The sequence below is a fragment of the Trichosurus vulpecula genome, chromosome 1 (assembly GCF_011100635.1).
Source record: "Trichosurus vulpecula isolate mTriVul1 chromosome 1, mTriVul1.pri, whole genome shotgun sequence".
Classification (NCBI taxonomy): domain Eukaryota; kingdom Metazoa; phylum Chordata; class Mammalia; order Diprotodontia; family Phalangeridae; genus Trichosurus; species Trichosurus vulpecula.
The window spans coordinates 490,335,204-490,356,903 of record NC_050573.1 but is presented as its reverse complement, the minus strand read 5'-3'; the positions used below and the strand labels follow the sequence as shown (position 1 = coordinate 490,356,903).

The 21,700-nt window shown below is 38.0% G+C and overlaps 1 protein-coding gene across 6 annotated transcripts in view; it reads left to right on the top strand.

Moving 5' to 3' along the window:
- PAM (peptidylglycine alpha-amidating monooxygenase) overlaps positions 1–21,700 on the top strand; it is a 409,388-nt gene that overhangs the window by 375,579 nt on the left and 12,109 nt on the right. For all 6 annotated transcript variants that reach the window (XM_036737505.1, XM_036737477.1, XM_036737514.1 and 3 more), the window contains 5 exons: positions 6,391–6,463; positions 7,129–7,339; positions 8,252–8,452; positions 13,982–14,097; positions 19,793–19,892. In XM_036737505.1, the coding sequence (XP_036593400.1) occupies positions 6,391–6,463; positions 7,129–7,339; positions 8,252–8,452; positions 13,982–14,097; positions 19,793–19,892 (701 nt within the window). The remainder of the gene's footprint in view (positions 1–6,390; positions 6,464–7,128; positions 7,340–8,251; positions 8,453–13,981; positions 14,098–19,792; positions 19,893–21,700) is intronic.

Below are 21,700 nucleotides of genomic sequence, written 5' to 3'. Positions count from 1 at the left end.
GATGACAATCAGTAAGACAATGGCTGAAGAAGTTATGATATAGCTTGTATGTGATAAAATGCTGGGATATGTGAGATGCTCACAGAAAACTACCACCTCTGATGTCAGCACTTGCCAAGCCTTTTTAGGGCTGCTCGTCCACCTTTGCTGTCCACATTCACCCAACTCTCACCTGTTGCTCCAAGAAAACGTGGCATGCAGAGCCCACACCCCAGTAAACCATCTTTGCAGATAGGCTAAACCCACCTATAAGATTGAGGGTAACCAGCAGGACTCAAACTCATCAGTGAACTAGAGGGATGTCTACCCCAAAGCACTTGAAGACACTAACCCCCCCTCATACAAACACTGGGATAAGAACAATTTTAGTATGGTATCCACCATTTGCAGTATTTGACCTTCCAGTGAATTGCCTGAATTAATTTCCTTAAGTATTGATCACTTTAATCTCCTAACATCCAAAGGACTCCCAAAAGGCTTCTCCAGCACCAAATTCCACGCTCAGCTTTCCTTATAGTCCAACTCTCACAGCCATACATTGCTACTGGAAAAACCATAGCTCTGACAGTAGCAAATTAATTCAAGCTCTTCACTGGAAGGTCAAATACTGAAGCTGAAATACTTTGGCCACATAATGAGAAGATAGGTCTCATTGGAAACGACCCTGATGCTGGAAAAGATTGAAGACAAAAGGAGGAGAAGGCAGAGGATGAGATGGATAGATAGTGTCATGGAAGCGATGAACATGAGCTTGGACAGACTTCGAAAGACAGCAGAGGATAGAAGGGCCCCGGCATTTGTGACCGTGGGGTAGCAAAGAGTCAAACACAACTGAACAACTGAAGAACAACTTAGATATAGATAGATACATTTATAGATATAGATATTCAATATGGCCAATGAGGGAATCTGTTTTATTTGACTATACTTTTTGTAAACAGGGATTTTGTTTTTCTTGCTGTCTTAGTTGGTGGGATATGGGAGGAAGCTGGGAGGGAGAAAATATGAATCTGACAATAAAATAACATTTAAGACGGGACGATATACTTCTTCACAAGTCTGAATTACAAATTTTCTCCCCATTTCTACTGTCCCCTCTACTCCAAGATGGCATATATTCTGATTGCCCCATTCCCCAGTCAACCCTCCCTTCTGTCACCCCACTCCCCCCCATACCCATTTCCCTTCCTTTCTTGTAGGACAAGATAGATTTCTATGCCCCATTGCCTGTATATCTTATTTCCTAGTTGCATGTAAAAACTTTTTTTTTGAACATCTCCTTTTAAAACTTTAAGTTCCAAATTCTCTCCCCTTTTCCCTCCCCACCCACCCTCCCTAAGAAGGCAAGCAATTCAACATAGGCCACATGTGTATCATTATGCAAAACCCTTCCACAACACTCATGTTGTTAAAGACTAACTATATTTTACTCCTTCCTATCCTATCCCCCTTTATCCAGTGTTCTCCCTTGACACTGTCTCTTTTCAAAAGTGCTTGCTTTTGATTACCTCCTCCCCCTATCAGCCCTCCCTTCTATCATTCCCCTTTTTTATCTCCTTCCTCCTTCTTTCCTGTGGGGTAAGATACCCAATTGAGTGTGTACGTTATTCCCTTCTGAGGTCAAATCCTATGAGAGCAAGATTCACTCATTCCCCCTCACTTGCCCCCTCTTCCCTCCCAACAGAACTGCTTTTACTTGCCACTTTTATGCAAGATAATTTACGCCATTCTATCTCTCCCTTTCTCCCTCACTCAATATATTCCTCTCTCAACCTTTGATTTTATTTTTTTTAGATATCATCCCTTCATATTCAGCTCACCCTGTGCCCTCCGTCTTTGTGTGTGTGTGTGTGTGTGTGTGTGTGTGTGTGTGTGTGTATTCTCTTCAGCTACCCTAAGACTGAGGTCTCATGAATTATACACATCATCTTTCCATGTCGGAATGTAAACAAAACAGTTCAACTTCAGCAAGTCCCTTATGATTCCTCTTTCTTGTTTACCTTTTCATGCTTCTTTTGATTCTTGTGTTAGGAAGTCAGATTTTCTATTCAGCTCTGGTCTTTTCACTGAGAAAGCTTGAAAGTCCTCTATTTTATTGAAAGTCCATATTTTGCCTTGGAGCATGATACTCAGTTTTGCTGGGTAGGTGATTCTTGGTTTTAATCCTAGCTCTATTGACCTCCGGAATATAATATTCCAAGCCCTTCCATCCCTTAACGTGGAAGCTGCTAGATCCTGTGTTATCCTGATTGTGTTTCCACAATACCCAAATTGTTTCTTTCTAGCTGCTCGCAGTATTTTCTCCTTGATCTGGGAGCTCTGGAATTTGGTGACAATATTCCTAGGAGTTTTCTTTTGGGGATCTATTTGAGGAGGCAATCTGTGGATTCTTTCAATTTCTATATTGCCCTCTGGCTCTAGAATATCAGGGCAGTTCTCCTTGATAATTTCTTGAAAGATGATATCTAGGCCCTTTTTTTGATCATGGCTTTCAGGCAGTCCAATAATTTTTAAATGATCTCTCCTGGATCTATTTTCCTGGTCAGTGGTGTTTCCAATGAGATATTTCACATTGTCTTCCATTTTTTCATTCCTTTGGTTCTGTTTTATACTATCTTGATTTCTCATAAAGTACTAGCTTCCTTTTGCTCCATTCTAATTTTTAAGGTAGCATTTTCTTTTGGACCTCCTTTTCCATTTGGCTAATTCTGCCTTTCAAGGCATTCTTCTCCTCATTGGCTTTTTGGAGGTCTTTTGCCATTTGAGTTAGTCTATTTTTTAAGGTGTTATTTTCTTCAGTATTTTTTGGGGTCTCCTTTAGCAAGTCATTGACTTGTTTTTCATGGTTTTCTCACATCACTCTCATTTCTCTTCCCAATTTTTCCTCTACTTCTCTAACTTGTTTTTCCAAATCCTTTTTGAGCTCTTCCATGGCCTGAGACCAGTTCATGTTTTTCTTGGAGGCTTTTGATGTAGGCTCTTTGACTTTGTTGACTTCTTCTGGCTATATGTTTTGGTCTTCTTTGTCACCAAAGAAAGATTCCAAAGTCTGAGTCTGAATGTGAGTCCATTTTCACTGCCTGGTCATGTTCCCAGCCAACTACTTGACCCTTAAGTTTTTCATTGGGGTATGACTGCTTGTAGAGTAGAGAGTACTTTGTCCCAAGCTTATGAGGCTGTGCTGTTGTTTTCAGAGCTATTTCTACACAGCAAGTTCTGCCACACCAGCACTCCTTCTCCCCCAAGAACCGCCAGCCTGAACCTGACACAAGTCTTAAGCAAGCTCTGTACTCCTGCTCTGATCCGCCACTTAATTCGTCCCACCTGGGGCCAGAAGCAACTGCAGCTGTAGTTCTGTCCTCAGAGCTGCACCACGTCCACTGCCCCCGGGGTGGTGGCTGAACCACGAACTCCTTTCACTCTGTCCCCACAGCTTTTCCCACTAACCATCTCTGTTGTCTTTGGTGTTTGTGGGTTGAGAAGTCTGGTAACTGCCACAGCTCACTGATTCAGGGCACTAAGGCCTGTTCTGCCTGGTTCCTGGTCTGGTTGGTCCAGGTGCAACCCACACTTGGCTCTGCTCCACTCTGCTCCCAGCTCCATGCGATAGAACGTACTTAGCGACCATCCAGGCTGTCCTGGGCTGGCGCCTGCTTCCCTCTGCTATCTTGTGGGTTCTTCAGTTCTATAATTTGTTCAGAGCCATTTTTATAGGTATTTAGGGGGTCCTGGGGCAGAGCTTTAGGCAAGTTCCTGCTTTCCAGCCTCCATCTTGGCTCCACCCCAATCTGGGACAATATATTTCTTAATCTATCCCTTACAGAAGTAGTAATAATGATGTTTATAAAATGCTCTACAGTTACTCATGAAGATACTAAATGAGGGGTCTTTGCCCAGGTTGTCCGGCAAGGGTGGAATGCCCTTCCTCTTCACCTCTGCCTCTTGAAATCCCTTGTTCCCTTCAAGGTTCAACTCAACTGCTCCCTCTGAGTTTCCTTATCTATAAAATGAAGAGGTTGAACTAAATGATTTCTGAAGTCCCTTATAATCTGCGTCTGTGATCCTTTGATCCCAAGAGACCTTTCCTGATTCTTCTGGTGGTTTGTACTCCACCCACTCCTACCCCCAAATTACTTTCTGTATATTTTGTATTTATATCTCTGTGTAACTGGTGTTGTATGTCTATTCCAGTAGACTCTAAACTCTAAAGGCAGGGATTATTTTGCCTTTATCTTTGTATTCTCTGTAGGTAGCACTGGAAAGTGCTTAGAGGAAATGCTTGGCTAATTAAATTGAATGAAACTAACCAGATGATCTAACAGGGATGGGGAACCTGAAACCTCTGAGGCCACATGTGGCCCTCTAGGTTCTCAAGTGTGGCTCTTTGACTTAATCCAAACTTCACAGAACAAATCCTCTTAATAAAAGGATTTGTTCTGTAAAACTTGGACTCAGTCAAAATGTTGCACCCGAGGACCTAGAAGGCCACATGTGACCACAGGTTCCCTACCCTTGAAAGTCCTGAACAGCTCTAAAAATCATCTAAAGTCCTTTCTCTACAGAAAATGTTCAGGCTATTTCTGATCTATGAAAGGAAAGATAAACCCAAAAGTGGATAATAAAAAAAATTCAAAATTTAATGATTCTGAAAATTCATACACATTCTCACTTTAAATGGATGATCCTAAATGATTGATCTGCTGCGAAAGCAGATTTTTGCTTCTGGAATGAAGTTTATATATCCTTACCCTTCTAGATTAAATTTTCATTATTATCAGAAAATCTTAGAGTTTCTTTTTTTATTTTAATAAGCTAATTTGTTTATTTTTATTTTTCAACATTCACTTCCATAAGTTTTAAATTTTCTCCCCTTCCTTTCCCTCCCTCCTCCCCAAGATGGTATGTAATCCGATATAGGCTCTACACATACATTCCTACTAAACATATTTTCATATTAGTCATGTTGAATAGAAGAATTAGAACCAATGGGAGGAACCATGAGAAAGAAAAACACAAAACAAAACCAAAAAAAAATAGTCTGCTTCAATCTGCATTCGGACTCCATATTTCTTTTTCTGGTTGTAGATGGTATTTTCAATACTGAGGCTTTTGGAATTGTTTTAGGTCCTTGCATTGCTGAGAAGATCTAAGTCTATATCAGTGTCAGTCATTGCACACTGTAGCTGTTACTGTGTACAGTGTTCTTCTGGTTCTGCTCACTTCACTCAGCATCACTTCATATAAGCCTTTACAGGTTTTTCTGAAGTCCACCTGTTCATCATTTCTTATAGCACAATAATATTCTATTACATTCATATACTACAGCTTGTTCAGCCATTCCCCAGTTGATGGGCAGCCCCTCACTTTCCAGTTCTTGGTCACCACAAAAAGAGCTGCTGTAAATATTTTTGTACACGTGGGTCCTTTTCTCATTTTTATGATCTCTTTTGGATACAGCCCTAGAAGTGGTATTGCTGGGTCAAAGGGTATGCACATTTTTATAGCCCTTTGGGTATAGTTCCAAATTGCTCTCCAGAATGGTTGGACCAGTTCCCAACTCCACCAGTATTGCATTAGTGTTCCAGTTTTCCCACATCTTCTCCAACATTTATCATTTTCCTGTTTTGTCATGTTAGGCAAGCTGATAGGTGTGATGTAGTACCTCAGAGTTGTTTTGATTTGCATTTCTCTAATCAATAGTGAAAATCTTAGATTTTCAAATAAACAATATATTGGTTTTGCTAATTCTACTTCCATGATTGCCATTTTGATTCTGCCATTCTTCCTATAATACAAACATTTAAAATTTAAATATTGAGTATTTTCTGCAGACTTTCATACATCTTTAGACAAGTATGTTTCTTTCTTTATAACTCAAGCTATTTTTCCCTCCTCTTAGGAAGCTGAATGAGTGTTAAATTTTGAAGGGACAGCATTTCTTCCTGTGTTAATTTGTACATATTTTTTCTCTAAAACTAATTTGTCCAAACAGTATTTGTATTTCATCATAGAATAGAGTTCATTGCTTTCATGTGGTTCTACATTTAAATCATACAGTTAGAGCTAGAAGAGATATTGGAAAAAAATATTGTCAAACCATCACATTTTACAAATGAATAATCTGAGGCCCTGTCTCACGTCTCGTAGTTGACAGAACCAGGATCCTAGCTCAGCTCCCCTGAGTTCAAATCCAGAATTCTTTCGATGATTCCATGTTATTGTTCTACTAAGTGATATTTTTATATTTAGTCCTAGTCTTTCCTACAATATATTTAAGTATACAAGTTATCAATTAACACTAAATAGTTTTAGAATGTCACATGAAATGGACCTGCTTGTATTTCATTAATTTTTTATCTGACAAATGATGCAATTGTTTTTGTTTTACAGGTTCTATTTGCCACATGGTTTGAGTATAGATAAAGATGGAAATTACTGGGTCACAGATGTAGCTCTTCATCAGGTATTTATATTACATTAGCAAAAACACACAAAAAGCTTGATAGTAATAACTTAGCTCTCTGTCTCGAATACCTTCTTGAAAGAAACATAGAATTACAAATAGAAGCTAACGTGAGACATGAGACATGAAGCTTATTTCTTCCATGAGCTTTTGTTTTTTTATCATTATTATTGCAGTTGTCCGGCTCTTCCGAGACCTAGCATGACAACTAGTTAGTGAAACTATATGAACATTTTATTAATAACTAAATCATATAACTGATCAAAGGCCTTTTCCCCAGTGATAAAATAAGGACTTAAATTAAAGAGTTCTCACAATATCTCAGACATAGCATCTTTTTTATGGGAGCATGGTGATTGGGATATAGTAGACGGTACACAAACTAATTGGACTTCTTATACCCTCTCATTTCAAACATCAAGTCAGTTAATGTGGGCTGTGGGCAAAGCGTTGTCCTAGAGAAGATAAAAAATGAAATAACTGCCATGGTCACTGGTCTTGTGAAGCTTACAATTTCCTAGCTCTTCTAACTCTGATAGTCCAGTGGAGCACCATTAAACTAATGATATTAGTTGGGAATAGTTCTCTTGTGATTTGGGTGTGTGGTTCTGCATTATCATGCAAAATGGTTATCTGTATCTTCTCTTTGTCTTTTTTTTTAAAAGGTATTCAAACTAGATCCAAATAGTAAAGGAAGCCCTCTGCTCATTTTGGGAAGAAGCATGCAGCCAGGCAGTGACAAAAATCACTTCTGTCAACCCACTGATGTGGCAGTAGATCCAGTTATGGGAACCATATATGTGTCTGATGGGTACTGCAATAGTCGGATCGTACAGTTCTCCAAGAATGGAGTGTTTATCTCACAGTGGGGAGAAGGTATCAAGCAAGGTTTTTGCTGTCTAATTTCAAATTCTTTACCGTTGCAACTATCAGTGAAACAAATAATAGAACTATATTTGAGAGTGAAGGAAGCACATCATCCTAGAATCCTTAATTTACAGGCACAATAATAAAAATTCACATTTATACAGCGTGTCCCCAAAAGTCAGTACAATTTTAATGGCTTAAAACTGCAATAAGACTTTTAGAATACTCGATAGCTATCTAGATGCTTAGATATTCAAATGGCTCAATTTTTTTTCATCTGGGTGGGTACTTCCTCCACTGATACAGAGCACAATTCCTCCATTCCATCTTAACTTGGGTAATTGTTGTCCAAATAGTTACATGAATTCCCCACAGAGGATTCAGCCAATGTTCTTGAGGCCTCCCACTGGTTCTTTTAATATTTTATGAGTACAAACTAGTGTAGCCCTTGGACTGTCCATCTCTTATCTCCAAACAGCCCACTTCCTTTTCTGATCATCTATTCCCAAGATGATGTCTCATGAGCAAGTTATCATTGGTAATATACCACAATCTGTGAAAACGTATACTCTGTGTCTTCTTTCTTGGGTGACCTTGGGTTACCAACAGTTTCAACTCTTCTGAAATTGTGACGTTTCATATGAATATGAATAATTATTATTATTCCTGAAACATTCAAGAAAAAAAGCATAGTGAAAATAAAAATAATCTATACACCCTTACTCTTCCTTGAAAAAATAAGGAAGAAAACTCCTAATGTATCTTTGGGGAAGTGAAACTATGAAATAAACCTCTAACGTGTTTTATCTCATTGACCCTCAGAACTACAGAATTTAATGTCACACGAAGTTTTCCAGAAATGAAATGAGGGTGTTTTGTTTTGTTTTGTTTTGTTTTATATGATGGTATTTTCTATTATAGAGTCTTCAGGGAACAATCCTAAACCAGGCCAGTTCCAAGTTCCTCACAGCTTGACCCTTGTGCCTCATTTTGGCCAATTGTGTGTGGCTGACAGAGAAAATGGTCGTATTCAGTGTTTTAATATGGAAACCAAAGAATTTGTTCGAGAGATCAAGCACACAGCATTTGGAAGAAATGTATTTGCAATTTCATATACACAAGGTATTTAATATTTCTTTTTATTATTTTTATTGTGTTAGGCTTCACCTTTAAAATTTGTTTTCTGTATCTTCATATTCTGTTTCTTTATCTTTTCCTTGTCACTGTCTTCTGTATTAAAGCCAGTTTTGGGGAGAGTATATCCGGATCAGTTTCATCCCCCCAATTATAAGGAATAGGGAATTTGTTTTAAAAAGAAATAACTACAATTAAAGAAAAAAAGAAAGTCCTCCTACAATATTGATTTTTCATTAATTCTTGTCTTGTATGTTGGCAATTTAGTGATTAATATATCTGCTATTATCATCAACAGTTGTTAATGTATGATGAAATCAATAATCAGAATGTATTCATTTCTTTTACACTCAAAGGGAAAAGGAAGAAATGAATAATCTACCCCAAAGAGAAGTTAATAAATACTTGAAATATTTTTATTTTATCATTATCTGCCCAAATTTCTTTAGCCTATAAGCTATATATTCAGCTCTAAACTCAAAACTGGGTGGTGAGCTTCCTTTAGCTTCTCTCGACTGAGAGATATACTGACTATGAGTGTCTCTCAATCTTCAGATACTTTAAAACACAAATCAGTAGTTTCTAATATCTTATGCTCAATCATCAGCAGGTTGTAATGATCTCTTGTTTTGGTATACTGGCTCACTTTGACTTTTTTTTAAGTCTAGTAGTATACACATCATTCCGTTGTCTTTTGGTACCACCTCTAAAGGCAGTGCTTATGGGTTGACAGACTCTTTGAAGATGCCATTAATCAGCAAGTTGTGGAGATAGTCTCTGAGGACATCCATCACAAAGGGCTTTTCCTGTATCTTTCCTAGAATGGTTAGGAATCAGGTAGCTGAGTCTTGGAGTTTGCTACTTAGACACATCCACCCTCCTACTCTTATAGGAAGAACATTAACTGTCCTCTTGCTGGGCTTCTGCCTTAACTACTTCTTCTATTCTTCTTGTACTGGAGAATCTCCAAAGTCAAATTTCTCTAAATCCACTTTCAAGGTTAAAGAACCAGTGATATTCGTTGTCACCACTTGATTCTCTCCTCCTAAATGCCTCTACATAAGCTTTATACATCATCCAAACATGCAGGTGTTGGGTCTCAGCTTGTTGTTCACGGTATTATGCTAATATTTTGAAGACATTGGAATTTATTTCAGTTAGAAGCACTCCATTGACATATTGGATGTGGTCACACCAGAGCCAGGGTGCCTACTGCCTTGTTGACACCCCCATTTCTTTCAGAAATTCCAAAGTTATTTCAATGTATGCCAAGTTTAGGTAGTTTTTGTCACTCAGTTCTCTGAAGTCAAATCCTTCTAGAGGTTGTAATGATATGTTATTCAGATGCCTCTCACAAAATGTCTGGAATGTGATGTCATCTCTACTCATCTGTCCAGGACAACAGAATAGTCCACATCATCAATCCTCACTGTCACCTCCCTAAGGGGCCTATGACACCAGGTAGAAAAGACCCATTAAGAATTATCGATAAGGTCAGATACATTGCTTATTGGGATCAGGACAATTTCCTTCTTTAGCCCTATCCCCATCTCCATTTCCTGAAATTGATCCTATAGCCCTTAGCTTCCATACTATCAGAGCTACAATCTCTTTACAAGTATCCATGGCCTCCATGTGGCCATCTTTGGCTTCAACAGGAAGAAGTTCTGCTTTTCTGGTTTTCTCCTGGTAGAACAGTATTTGTATGTCAGACTGGCTTGGCCTGCACATTTTTGTCCAGTGCCTTTCCAGATGGAATGGATATACTTCTCACCAGATTTTCTGTGTTTCTCTAGTTGACTAGGCACCTTCAAGACTGTTCTCCTGCTTTTAGCTACATTGGATCATGTAGTAGCAGATGGTCTTGAGGCAGATTGGGGTTCCATATCTATGAAAGTGGCCTTCCTGTTTGACTTTCTCCATTAGTTCATGTATCTTAACCTGGTTGTTTTTAAAATTTCATTGCATGTCCAGTGACCCCACTTTACAAAGAGCCTCATCTAGGAATACCTCATTTCATTGCATCCTGCTAGTCTTTTGACTAATTGGTTCAATCTATGCATAGCTTCCTTTTCAAGAGGAAGTATTCCTTTCTCAGTGGGTGTCTGTCTCTCCCTGAATGGTCCTGAATCACATAATTCCTATATCTGCTATTTAGAAGCTTGTAAGAGTTATAGTCACAATCATAAGATTCTGTCCCAGTAAAGGGCAAATGTGGGGGAGGTGAAAAGGAAAAGAAGTATGCCTTTCCCTGCTATCCTTGACAATCAGGGGGTTGTCCTGTCTCTTTTATGTCTGTATCACAAGCTTTTCATTGACTTCCCCCTTATAATCTCTCTGCACACACTTAATTAATAGGCATGAATCACAAAGCAATTATGACTGGTCACAGTTTTATATGAAACAAATCAGAAATTAGAAGAAATTCTGTAGAAAATACTTACCAGATGGTTATATAATGGGGTGGGCGGGGGGGAGAGTGTTGCAGCTAAAGCTTCCCTATCTTTTGCCTGATCCTGAGGAAGAACAATAGCCTGAAGCATCAGTCTGTTCCCAATAACATTTTCAGAGTTTTTTTTTTCCAAAAAAGTGAAGGGTGTGGACCCTGTGGCAAAGCCCAGAATGCCAGGCCTCTAATCTCCAAGCTCACATCACAAAACATTCTGAAGGGCTTTTTGCTGTCTCTTTCCATCCTCCACTATGCTCCTGCCACCACACTTGCTCCTCTTCTAACCCAAACTCGAACTGAACTTTGCATTCTCATTTTATTTTAATTTTTTGTACTGGTATCTTAATTTTTTAAAATCAATATCACGATAATTCTCAGTTTATCAAAATATTTGAGCAAGTAGAATGTTACATTTTTTTCAATCAGTATGAATAAACAAAAATCATTTGCAATAAATGAAGAATTGGCACAAAGAACGCTGAGGAAATTTATGTGAAAGAGAAGACGACCTTTTTTTGTTCTTAAGAAAAAAACTGAAGTATGGTATAGCAGAAAAAATGTTAGGTTTAGAGTCAGAGTAGCTGTGTTTGAATCTTGTCTCTACTGCTGTTTAAACCTGTTTAAACTTGAGTAAGTCACTTGTCCTATCTCAGATTCATTTCCTTTATCTCTAAAATAATAATAGTAATAATGAGGCAGTTGAAATACATATCCTCCGAGGTTTTTTCCAGGCATAAATCTATGATCCAGTATTTATAGGTAGATAAAAAGATGATTCTAGTTTCATCAGACTCTGAAAACAAATTCCCAGATGGTAACACCAGATTACCTCACTCTGTATCTTATTTCATCTATTTCCCTTTTCAATTTTCACCTGATTCCATTATAGTTTCCAGATAGTTATTCAGGAAATATTAATATACTCAGTAGTCTAAATAATAAGCTTAACTCTTATCCAGACACATGTAGCCAGAACAAGTGATCGTTGCATGATCGACCACCACCACCCCCAACTTAAATTTGTCCTCATCTGGAGTACCTTCTGGTACATGTATCTCTATATATATATATTTCATATATATCTCATAGGAGAGATTATTTGGGCGTCAGATCCATGCATCAGTTGACAATCACGGCATCATTTAATTTTCGCTGACTAACCAGCCTGCTAGCAGCTCATTTCCTTATTAATTCTCATCCTAGATTTTAAAGTAATCAAGTAGTATATTTTGGTATTTCTTCACAAATTAATAGAAATGCTCAGTCTTTCTCACTAGTAAGTCATGGTTATAAACCTGCACTCTAGTTTATAAAATGAACCATTGAAATTTCCTCCTCCTCTTCCCTCCCTCTCTTTCTTCTCCCCTAGTTTCATAGGTTTAAATGAGCATCAACATTATAGACTATACAATTTAATTGTTTAATAAATAATATAATGATATATTTAAATATGTCAAAATCATATCAAGTGTAAGGAAGATCACAGCCAAAGTCTCCAATCATCCACTACAATTGCAGACTTCTCCATGGAAAACTGGAACCAGAGCCTCACCATTGTGTTTCTCAGGATGACAGTTAAAGTCTCTTCTTAGGATATCTTCTCCACAAAATGAAATTTAAATTCACTTCTCTTAATACATCTCTTTAGATTCTTTTCCCCTGACAGCTGCTTTTGCATCTGTAATCTCATCACTTCATGCCTGCACCTCCTATTTGATTCTTGTCCATGTTTTCCCAAAAGTTTCCCTTGGGGGATCCCTCTGAAATGCTGGAGGACTTCTGTGTTTTCTGCAGAAGAGCACTCTGGTTGTCCACCTGTCATCCCTTGCTTTCGCCACATTACCAGCCCTTCTTTTCTTCCCATAACATGGTTACCTGATGGTGTCTTTAACTTCTGTTCTTTGGAGCGCCTCATTGGTTGTAGGTGATAACCCAGTTAAAGCTCTCATTGCCTCAGCCACACTACTGGAATAGCCTCCTAGTTAGTCTGTCCTTCTATTCTCCTTCCCTGTCCCACCCATCATCCACTGCCAAATTGTTGTTCTTAAAACAGATCTGAGGAGTCTCGATGCAGATCAAAGCAGACTTTTTTACTTTCTTTATTTTTCTTGGGATTTTTTGGTTTGTTTTCTTTTGCAACATGGCTCATATGGAAATATGTTTTGCATGACTGCACATGTATAATCTATAGCAAATTGTTTGCCTCTTCAAGTAGTGGGGAGAAGAGGGAGGAAGGGAGACAATTTAGAACTCGGAATTTTTTTAATGTTAAAATTGTTCTTACATGTAATTGAGAAAAATAAAACTTTTTAAAAAACAGATTTGACAATGTCACTCTATCAAACATCTTCATTAGCTCAAATATTGCCTCTGGCATAAAATACAAAATCAGCATGGCTCCTACTCTTGCTTCATTTGTTTTACTCCCCTTCACAGATTGTTCATTCTGATCAAGCAGAGACTTACCAGGTATTCCTCATATATCATATTCCATGCATATCTCTGTACCTTTTCACAGGTAGTCCCACATGTCTAAAATGTACTCCTTCCTCTTCTCTACATATTAGAATCCCTAACTAATCTGAGCAAAACTCAGATATCAGGGGCAGCTAGGTGGTGCAGTGAGTACAGCACCAGCCCTGGAGTCAGGAGGACCTGACTTCAAATTTGGCCTCAGACACTTGATACACTTACTAGCTGTGCGATCTTGGGCAAGTCACTTAACCCCAATTGTCCTGCCTTCCCCCCTCCAAAAAAAAAAAACAACTCAGATGTCACCCTCAACTGGAGACTTTTCTTGATCACCTCAGTCATTAGCGATTTCTCCCTCGTGAAATGATTTTGTATTTTTAATGTATTTCTATTTACTTATCTGTTTGAATGTTGTATCCTCTCAGCAGAATTTAAACTACTTGAGGACAGGGACTGTTATATTTTTGTATTTATATCCTTAGGTCATTAAACAGTATAGACATTTGCACATAGTAGATATTTAATACATGTTTGTTAGATTAAATTAAATTATTTCAGTATTGGACTCTTCCAAATGCCTATGTGTTTTGTTACAGGTTTGCTCTTTGCAGTGAATGGAAAGCCTCACCTTGGAGATAAACAATCTTTGCAAGGATTTGTAATGAACTTTTCCAGTGGGGAAATTATAGATACCTTCACTCCAGTGAGAAAGGTATTTTTATAAGCTTGCTTTTGTCTTTTCTAAGCACAAAATTAAAATATTCTTTTCATACATCTAATCCGTAATCCTTAACTTATTTTTATTTTAAGTGCAAGTATCAAGGCATAGCATGTCAACTGGTTATTAACTAATGGATGGGTCCCAATACATTCTAGTTAGTTGATAAGTCCTCCCACAAAAAAAAAGGCAAGGGTAGAGGAAGAAGATGACCACTATGTCTTTTCTCAAATGATCCAACTTTTAAAGTTCTTAATATAGTTACTTTTTTACCTTTATGTCACTAATTGATGAATTCTCATTGTCTGTTCCCCAACCCTCATCTCAGGTGCCACTCACTGTTTTGTGTGATTTTAAGGTTCTTGGTAGACTTTACATACCCAAGAATATTTTAATTTCACTTAATTTAAAGTACTCAAATTTTACAACAGATGAAAAATTTGGGGCTCAGATAACATATGTTGTGGGTCCATAGTCAGACAACTAACAAGTGTCAGAGGTGGAATTTGAGCCCCTATCTCACCCAATTCCAAGAGTAACATAGTTTCTACCATACCATGCTACCTCGCTCTGTACCCTAGATCATCTCTGACCCTGTAGAAGGTGTTGCATGAATGAAATTTGTGGCTCCATTACAACTTAAGTAGAGGATTGGTCATAGTTGGCAATTCCCATGTAGCTGGTACAGTGCACAGAAGGCTGTACTTGGAGTCAGGAAGGCCTGAGTTCAATTCTTGTCTCAGTTGTTTACTATTTGTTTGACCATGAGTAAGTAATTTAATTTCTTTCAGGCTCACTGTCCTCCTCTGTGAAAATGGGGAAGTTAATATCACCTGCCTTACAGGATTCTTGTAATGAGTAAATGAGATACTATATGAAAAACACTTGAAAACCCTTTAAGTGACATATAAATACTGGCTATTATCATCTTTACACAGGATGTATAAGAGTAGGAAGAACTGAAATAAATGAAGAGATAATAGGGGTGTGTGTGTGTGTGTGTGTGTAGTTACATATTTACGTTTGCATGAAACATTTGCTCTTTAAGTTGCAGGGAATCTCCTGTTACATTTGATTTTACATATCATATAAGTTTCCAAGCATACACAACTTTATGATGACAATTTAATTAAACAATAAATCTAAGCTCATTCATACACTGCATTTGGTCTATTAGGTAAAAACAGCCAAGATCCTTAAATCTGCCATAATATCAAAGCCACTTTACTTAAAGGAAAAGTAAATTTCTTGTCTGAGTTATACTTCTTTTAAAATCTACTTTTCCCCTTCAAACCTGATGCAGCGTCCTAGATATTACATTGCACTTTCCTTTGACTGGTCCATTAATTCTGACTACTTAAATACATTCATCTTACAATTTTTAATTTAGAGGTTTTCCCTCTTTGAAAAAGCAAACATCAAAGTGGAGAGATAAGGTTCTTGTTCGTTAGTTAGTCTTTGCTCCCCAGTAGAAATCTGAAATTAAAGAAAATCTAGCCCTGTTCAGTTGTGACCAAGTGTTTTCACCTCTCTAAACCTGTTTTCTCATACAAATAAAGGGACTCATATTTTGTACTTCCAACCTCAGAGGTTTATAATGAGGAAACATTGTATAAATATCCAGTCTGATCCAATCAACATTTATTAAGCACCTCCAGCACGCCAGGCACTGTGCTAAGTGGCAGGGATAAGTAAGATAGTCCCAGCCTTCAATGAGCTTACAATCTAAAGAGGGAGACAACACACAAAGAAGGCACAAAAGTGGAGTGGGGATGTAGAAAAGGACACTGGTTACTCAGTGTGGGAGCATCTTATTCAGTGCAGTTGAAACATGGCAGCACAGCAGAGGCAAAGTGGAGTGATCGAAGAGTTGTTTGTACCCTCTATAAAGGAAGGCATTGGGAGGAATTTGGCACTCTGCCCTCCGGCCCTTCAATCAGAGGGGAGAGGAGGCTGAGGGAGGTGGAGTCGATCAAGGCTTGAGTTAACAGCATGGTGGTGAATTTAGAGGTGATGAGCTTATCCTGGGAGGGACATCTTGTTCTTTGGAGCTGAAACCAGGCAGGGCAGCAGATGCAAAGTGGAGTGATAGACATAGATAGATGGATGGATGGATAGATAAATATGTGTATATATACATACATACATAGAAATATGCATATATGTTATATGTGTACATACACATATACATACATATGTGTGGTATATTTGTAATATAAGATATTATTATTATTATTATAAAATAACTGCTATACTAAATATCAGTCTGACATAAGACAAAATGAAGAAAAAATCTAAATATAACACTTTTCTATCAACTAATATGAGTCAGTTTGCTAAAAGGTACAGAATGATGATGAGCGTCATGTTTATTTAATAAGTGTAGGGAAGGCTATGGAAGAAAGGTACTCATTGCCAATGTATGAATTTCTTTACAAAGGACTTCTCTGATTTTATACTTGATGATTGATTCATGGTTTTGCTTGCTTTTTTGGACTGGATCTGTGATTCCATCAAGGCAGAGAAGTCCTGGTGAGAAAACTCATGCTCATGCAGACCAACATCTGTTTTTTGACTTAGTGTGAGTCTTAGCACTTGGAAGTGACATAGCAGAAGTTGTCTGACCAAAAAAGGGGGTTACAAATGCGTCAGAAGACTGACTGGAAGAAATTACATTTCTTTGGCTCATGAGTAAAAGAAACAAAAGAACCTATAAAAAGCGCTTGTCATGATAGCAAACTTCAGACATGTGAGGAGAAAAAAAAGGTACAACGGCTTTCTACAGTGCAGGAGATAATGAACTTCAAAGTGGGTCCAAGGACACTATTTGTTTTGGGGAGGGGCCTAATATGGCAAAGTGGAAAGACAACCAAACCAGGTGTCCACAAGCCTGGAATTCAGCCCCCACTTTGCTCCTTAGTAGTTGTTGCTCTCAGGCAAAACTCTTCTACTCGATCAGGCTCATTTTTCTCATCTCTAAAATGAGGCTAATAATGCTACTTCACAGAGCTGTTGTAAGGATGAAATGGAATAATAAAGGGTTTTATAAATGTAACAAGATTTTAATTGATTTTAATAGAGACATTAACCTTTCAAGAAACCCTGATTTTAGGAAGGTAAGGTTTTCCAATATGCTGGAAGAAAAGAAATGAGTATCAAGTTCTAGGAGCAAGAAGTCTAACTCACTACCTAGTTACCGTGCTGGATTCTGTTTCCTCTTGATAATTATAGGAGTTTCTAATGTCATGGCCATTGTCCTCTTTAAAGTTGGGTCACACAAGTCTTGTCATTTACCCCCTCCGGTCTTTGGAAAGCCAACTCCAAATGAAAGAAAAAAGGAGTTAGTAGTTTTTTTTTTCATTCTGTTTTATTTTTCCAGACTTCTGGTATCTGGGGAAAGTTGGGGAAATGTGGCAGACTGGGAAAATACTGGATTTGGAGTCATAGGACTTGAGTTTAAGTCCTTGTTTTGCAACTACTACCTGTATATCCTGAGCAAATCATTTATGCCCTGTGGGTTTCAGTTTCCTCTTAGAAAATGAGAGCTTGGATTAGATGATTTATAGGTTATATGTTTTGTTTGCTTTTATGGCATGCCGTTGGTCATGTCTGTGACATTTGTTGCTGAAGTTTTGGTCAGGAGTGCAGCCTGTGACATTGATATTTTTCTGCAGGGGAAAATGCGATCTGCTTTCTGGTATATTTTACAAAGTACTTTCCAGAAGTACACTGTGATAGAAAAGCAGAGATTGTCTTTTCAGTCTAACTGAGAAATGGGTACTGTCTCATTTTTTTTGTCTTTGTGTCCCTAGCATCCAACATGGTGCCTGGGACATGAGCTTTCAATAAATATTTGTTAAATTGAATCGAATGATCACATTTGCAAGCCTGGTACCACCTATTAGTTGAACCCAGGGGGGAAACATCTGAGACCAAGGACAGAACTGTGAGAGATCAGTATCCATAACCTTTTGTTTCCATTATACCTACTTGTCTTTGTACATTTACATAGCTCATATACTTTTGTTGGTATGCTTAGCTGATTTTTTTCAATTTTATTGCTAATTTTTGTTCATTTTTAATTGCAATAGGATGCTTCAAGGCCTGTAGTCCTCAGTCATTCCTGAAATGTGCTAAGAAAAGCAGTTAGCTCCATTACCACACTTTGACCTCAGCACAACTCAAGGCATACAGATGTTAGCTGATAAGCACACATCCTGGTTATTGCTTATTATTTTTATAATTATATATTCAAGCATGTCTTCTGGACTAAAAATTAGATGGAATTCCCCATATCCTGCCAAGTAGAACACATGAACCATATCTGGAGACTTCTGAAAACAGATGGAAATGTCAGGAACTCAAAATTGTAATCCTGCCCTTTCAGAGATTAGCATAATCAATCAATCAACAAGCATATAATGACCCTGAGCAAATCATGCAATATGCCTTTGTGGCTCCATCTGTCTTTACATATGAAATCATGATAATTTGAAGACACCATGAATGCAGATTCATTATGTCAAAACATTTGAATATGGGAAGTGTGGATAATTACTTATTAAGCAATTATATATAGCATTCGGTTTCCTTTAATTGCTGGTTTGAAATATTAGAAGCTATGAACTTCATAAATAATACAAAAATCCCACATGTCGTTTCTCTTGTTGTATGTCTACAAAAATGAATCTAAATGCCCTATACCTTTGAAATTACCTCTTTGCATAATCATAGTCATATTGCTTTTTTTTAAATACTCATATTGAAGTATTTTAAGAGTGCCTAACAACACAAGTGGTTATGAGCCAAATGTTTTAGAAATTTCCCGTGTAACAGAACAGACAGCTTTGATGGTGCAAACACCGAGAAGGAAAATTGAGATAATAATATGTAATTGCCAAAATTTCATACTTGTTGTTTTGGCAGAATAATTTTTTTCAAAATCTAGGCTTGTGGCTTAGTTGCTGTGGAAAATTCCCAGTGTGGATGGTTATAGAGGGGACTAAGGGATTAAGCACTGGTTCATGGTCATACAGCTAATGTACTTCAGATGCAGGACCTGAGCCTAGATCTTCTTAATTCCAACACTGGCCTCTATCCACCATGTCTTCATGTCCCCCTCAGGAAGCATAAATATAAAGTAAAAATTGATAATATAAAGCATTTTCCTCACATGGATATGAAGCAGGTAGTGCATGTACTAATATCCTCATTTTACAGATGAAGAAACCGAGGTTCAAACATAAATGACCTTAGGTCACCTAGTTAAGTAAATATCAAAGGTGGTATCTAAGCAGAGGTTTCCCACATCCGGTGGTGTTTCCACCATACCACATTTGCACACACACACACACACACACACACACACACACACACACACCCCATGCTGCTTCACACAAAATTAAGAGATAATTCAATAGCAAGGATAGTTCTATTTTAAAAAATCAATCAATATGTAAATGTTTGCCTTTGAAAAAGACAAGCAACCAAAAGTGAATTCCTCTTCTTCGTGGACTCTGTTTAGCTGTTGTTTCCTTCCATACCTGAGAAGATAGATATCAGAGTTTGAGCTATTGCTTCACGTAGTTGTCGCTTTATTCTGTTTTCTTTATGGGGTTTGTGTGTGTGTGTGTGTGTGTGTGTGTGTTTCTGGGTCGCCATGATAATTTACGGCTTTCTCTCTTGGCAGCATTTTGACATGCCCCACGACCTTGTTGCCTCAGAAGACGGGACAGTGTATGTGGGAGATGCTCATGCAAACACCGTATGGAAGTTCACCACCACTGAAAGTAGGTTTCTTATAGTTGCATTGTATATGTTTGCTTTCCTCGGCTGAGCTGATCAAATAAGAAAGCACAAGTGTCTCTGGAGGAATCTTTTTATTAAACTACAGCGCAGCTCTGCAATTCAGTTCTGCGTTTTAGCTAATTAGAAAAAGCAGCTTTTTCCCTGGCACAGTTCTACCTCTGTTTCCTCAGCTATTTTACAGGAAAGTCTCAGCCCCTGGAGCGATGCTTAATGCACTGAAAACCAAGTCGAATCCAACTTTGTTTCAGAGGGTGGAGATTGCTTTGGCTGAGTAATGTGCCTTGTACGTTTTTATTATGTCAATATTGTTTCCCCAGTTGTTCTTCAATTATCAGGAGCAGCTGAGCTTCCTGGAAACTCCAGTTTGTATCAGGCGCAACAGAATCCCAAAGAGGAAACACCTTTGCTCTTTAAGCGAGGGTTCAGTTTCCTCCAGATACAAGACTGCTAAATTTACATGCAGTGTCAGAGTTCACCTGGTGCAGAAGTTTTGTCTTATCCAGCTATATTCAATTAGACCTGAGATTTCTTATCCTGTCACTTTCATTTTGCTTCCGCTTCCCACATATCTGATGTAACAAACTTGTTGGTAGCAAGTATGGAGTTTCCCTAGTTCAAGTGTATGGAATACTAGTTGATAACAGGTATCTGATTGGAATTTCCTAAGGTCAGAAGATTCTGCTGGGGATTATGAAGCATGCATTTATGCATATGTATACTCTGTGTGTGTGTGTGTGTATACACACACACATACACACATTGGGTTAGAATCAAGAGTAAGGCATAGACCTATCTAAAACATCAGGAGCAGAGACTGGCAATTGCAGATAATAGTTCATAATTTAATACATCTTTAAGTCTTATAAAGTGCCTTCCTCACGGTGATCCTATGAGGTAAGTTGTGCAAATGTTATCTCCATTTTCCAGAGAAGGAAACTGAGACACTGAGGACTTAAGGGTCACATAACTAGTAATTAGAAGGGATGCAATTTTGAACCAGGCTCCCTTGACTCTAAGTCAAGTGCTTTCTGTACAGTAAACTGTTTCTAAAAGGGGATTCCCTCTTCTGGATCTGTATGGCCCAGGAGAAGCCACTTATCTGCTTGAGCTGGAATAGATTATTCTAGGAACCTGCAAACTTGAGAAAGATAAAGAACATTAGCCACACAAGAGAGATGTCATGCAATCAAAAAGGAATCTATAAAATGTAATCAGATGACAAAATGATTTCTTAAGCCAAAACATTGGTAGAATTTTTAGAATCATCCCAAGTCACTTTTCCATTTTATGATAAAGGTCTCAGATGGAGCTGAATGGTTATCAGGTTATTTCATCACTGTGGTACCAGTTAGCATTTAGCTTATCTTAAAGTCACTTAGACCAGCTGAATCATTGCTGAGAAAAGCTACCAGATATGGGAAGATGGTATCATATTGGCCAAAGACAGTGCCCCATGGCCAGCCTCACTAAGCCAGTAGAGGCCCATCACTAGCAATTAAATCACTAATTATTAATTATTTGGCAACATCAACCCATGATACAGATAAAGGTGAAAAATGCCTCTCGGTTCTGTTTAGCCTTCTCTACTTCCACAATGATATGGAAGTGGTAGAGTGGCAAAAGATGAGGCAGAGCCTGCTAAATTTTTGGACCAAGAAAAAAAATCTAATTTTGCCTGTTCTACTCAGACCATCTCAAAAACTGGTAACTGGAAGTGATATGACTTTAGAAATGAGTTTAGACACTATCCATTTGGAAATAGGACCACTTCATAAATCAGTCCTGTGTT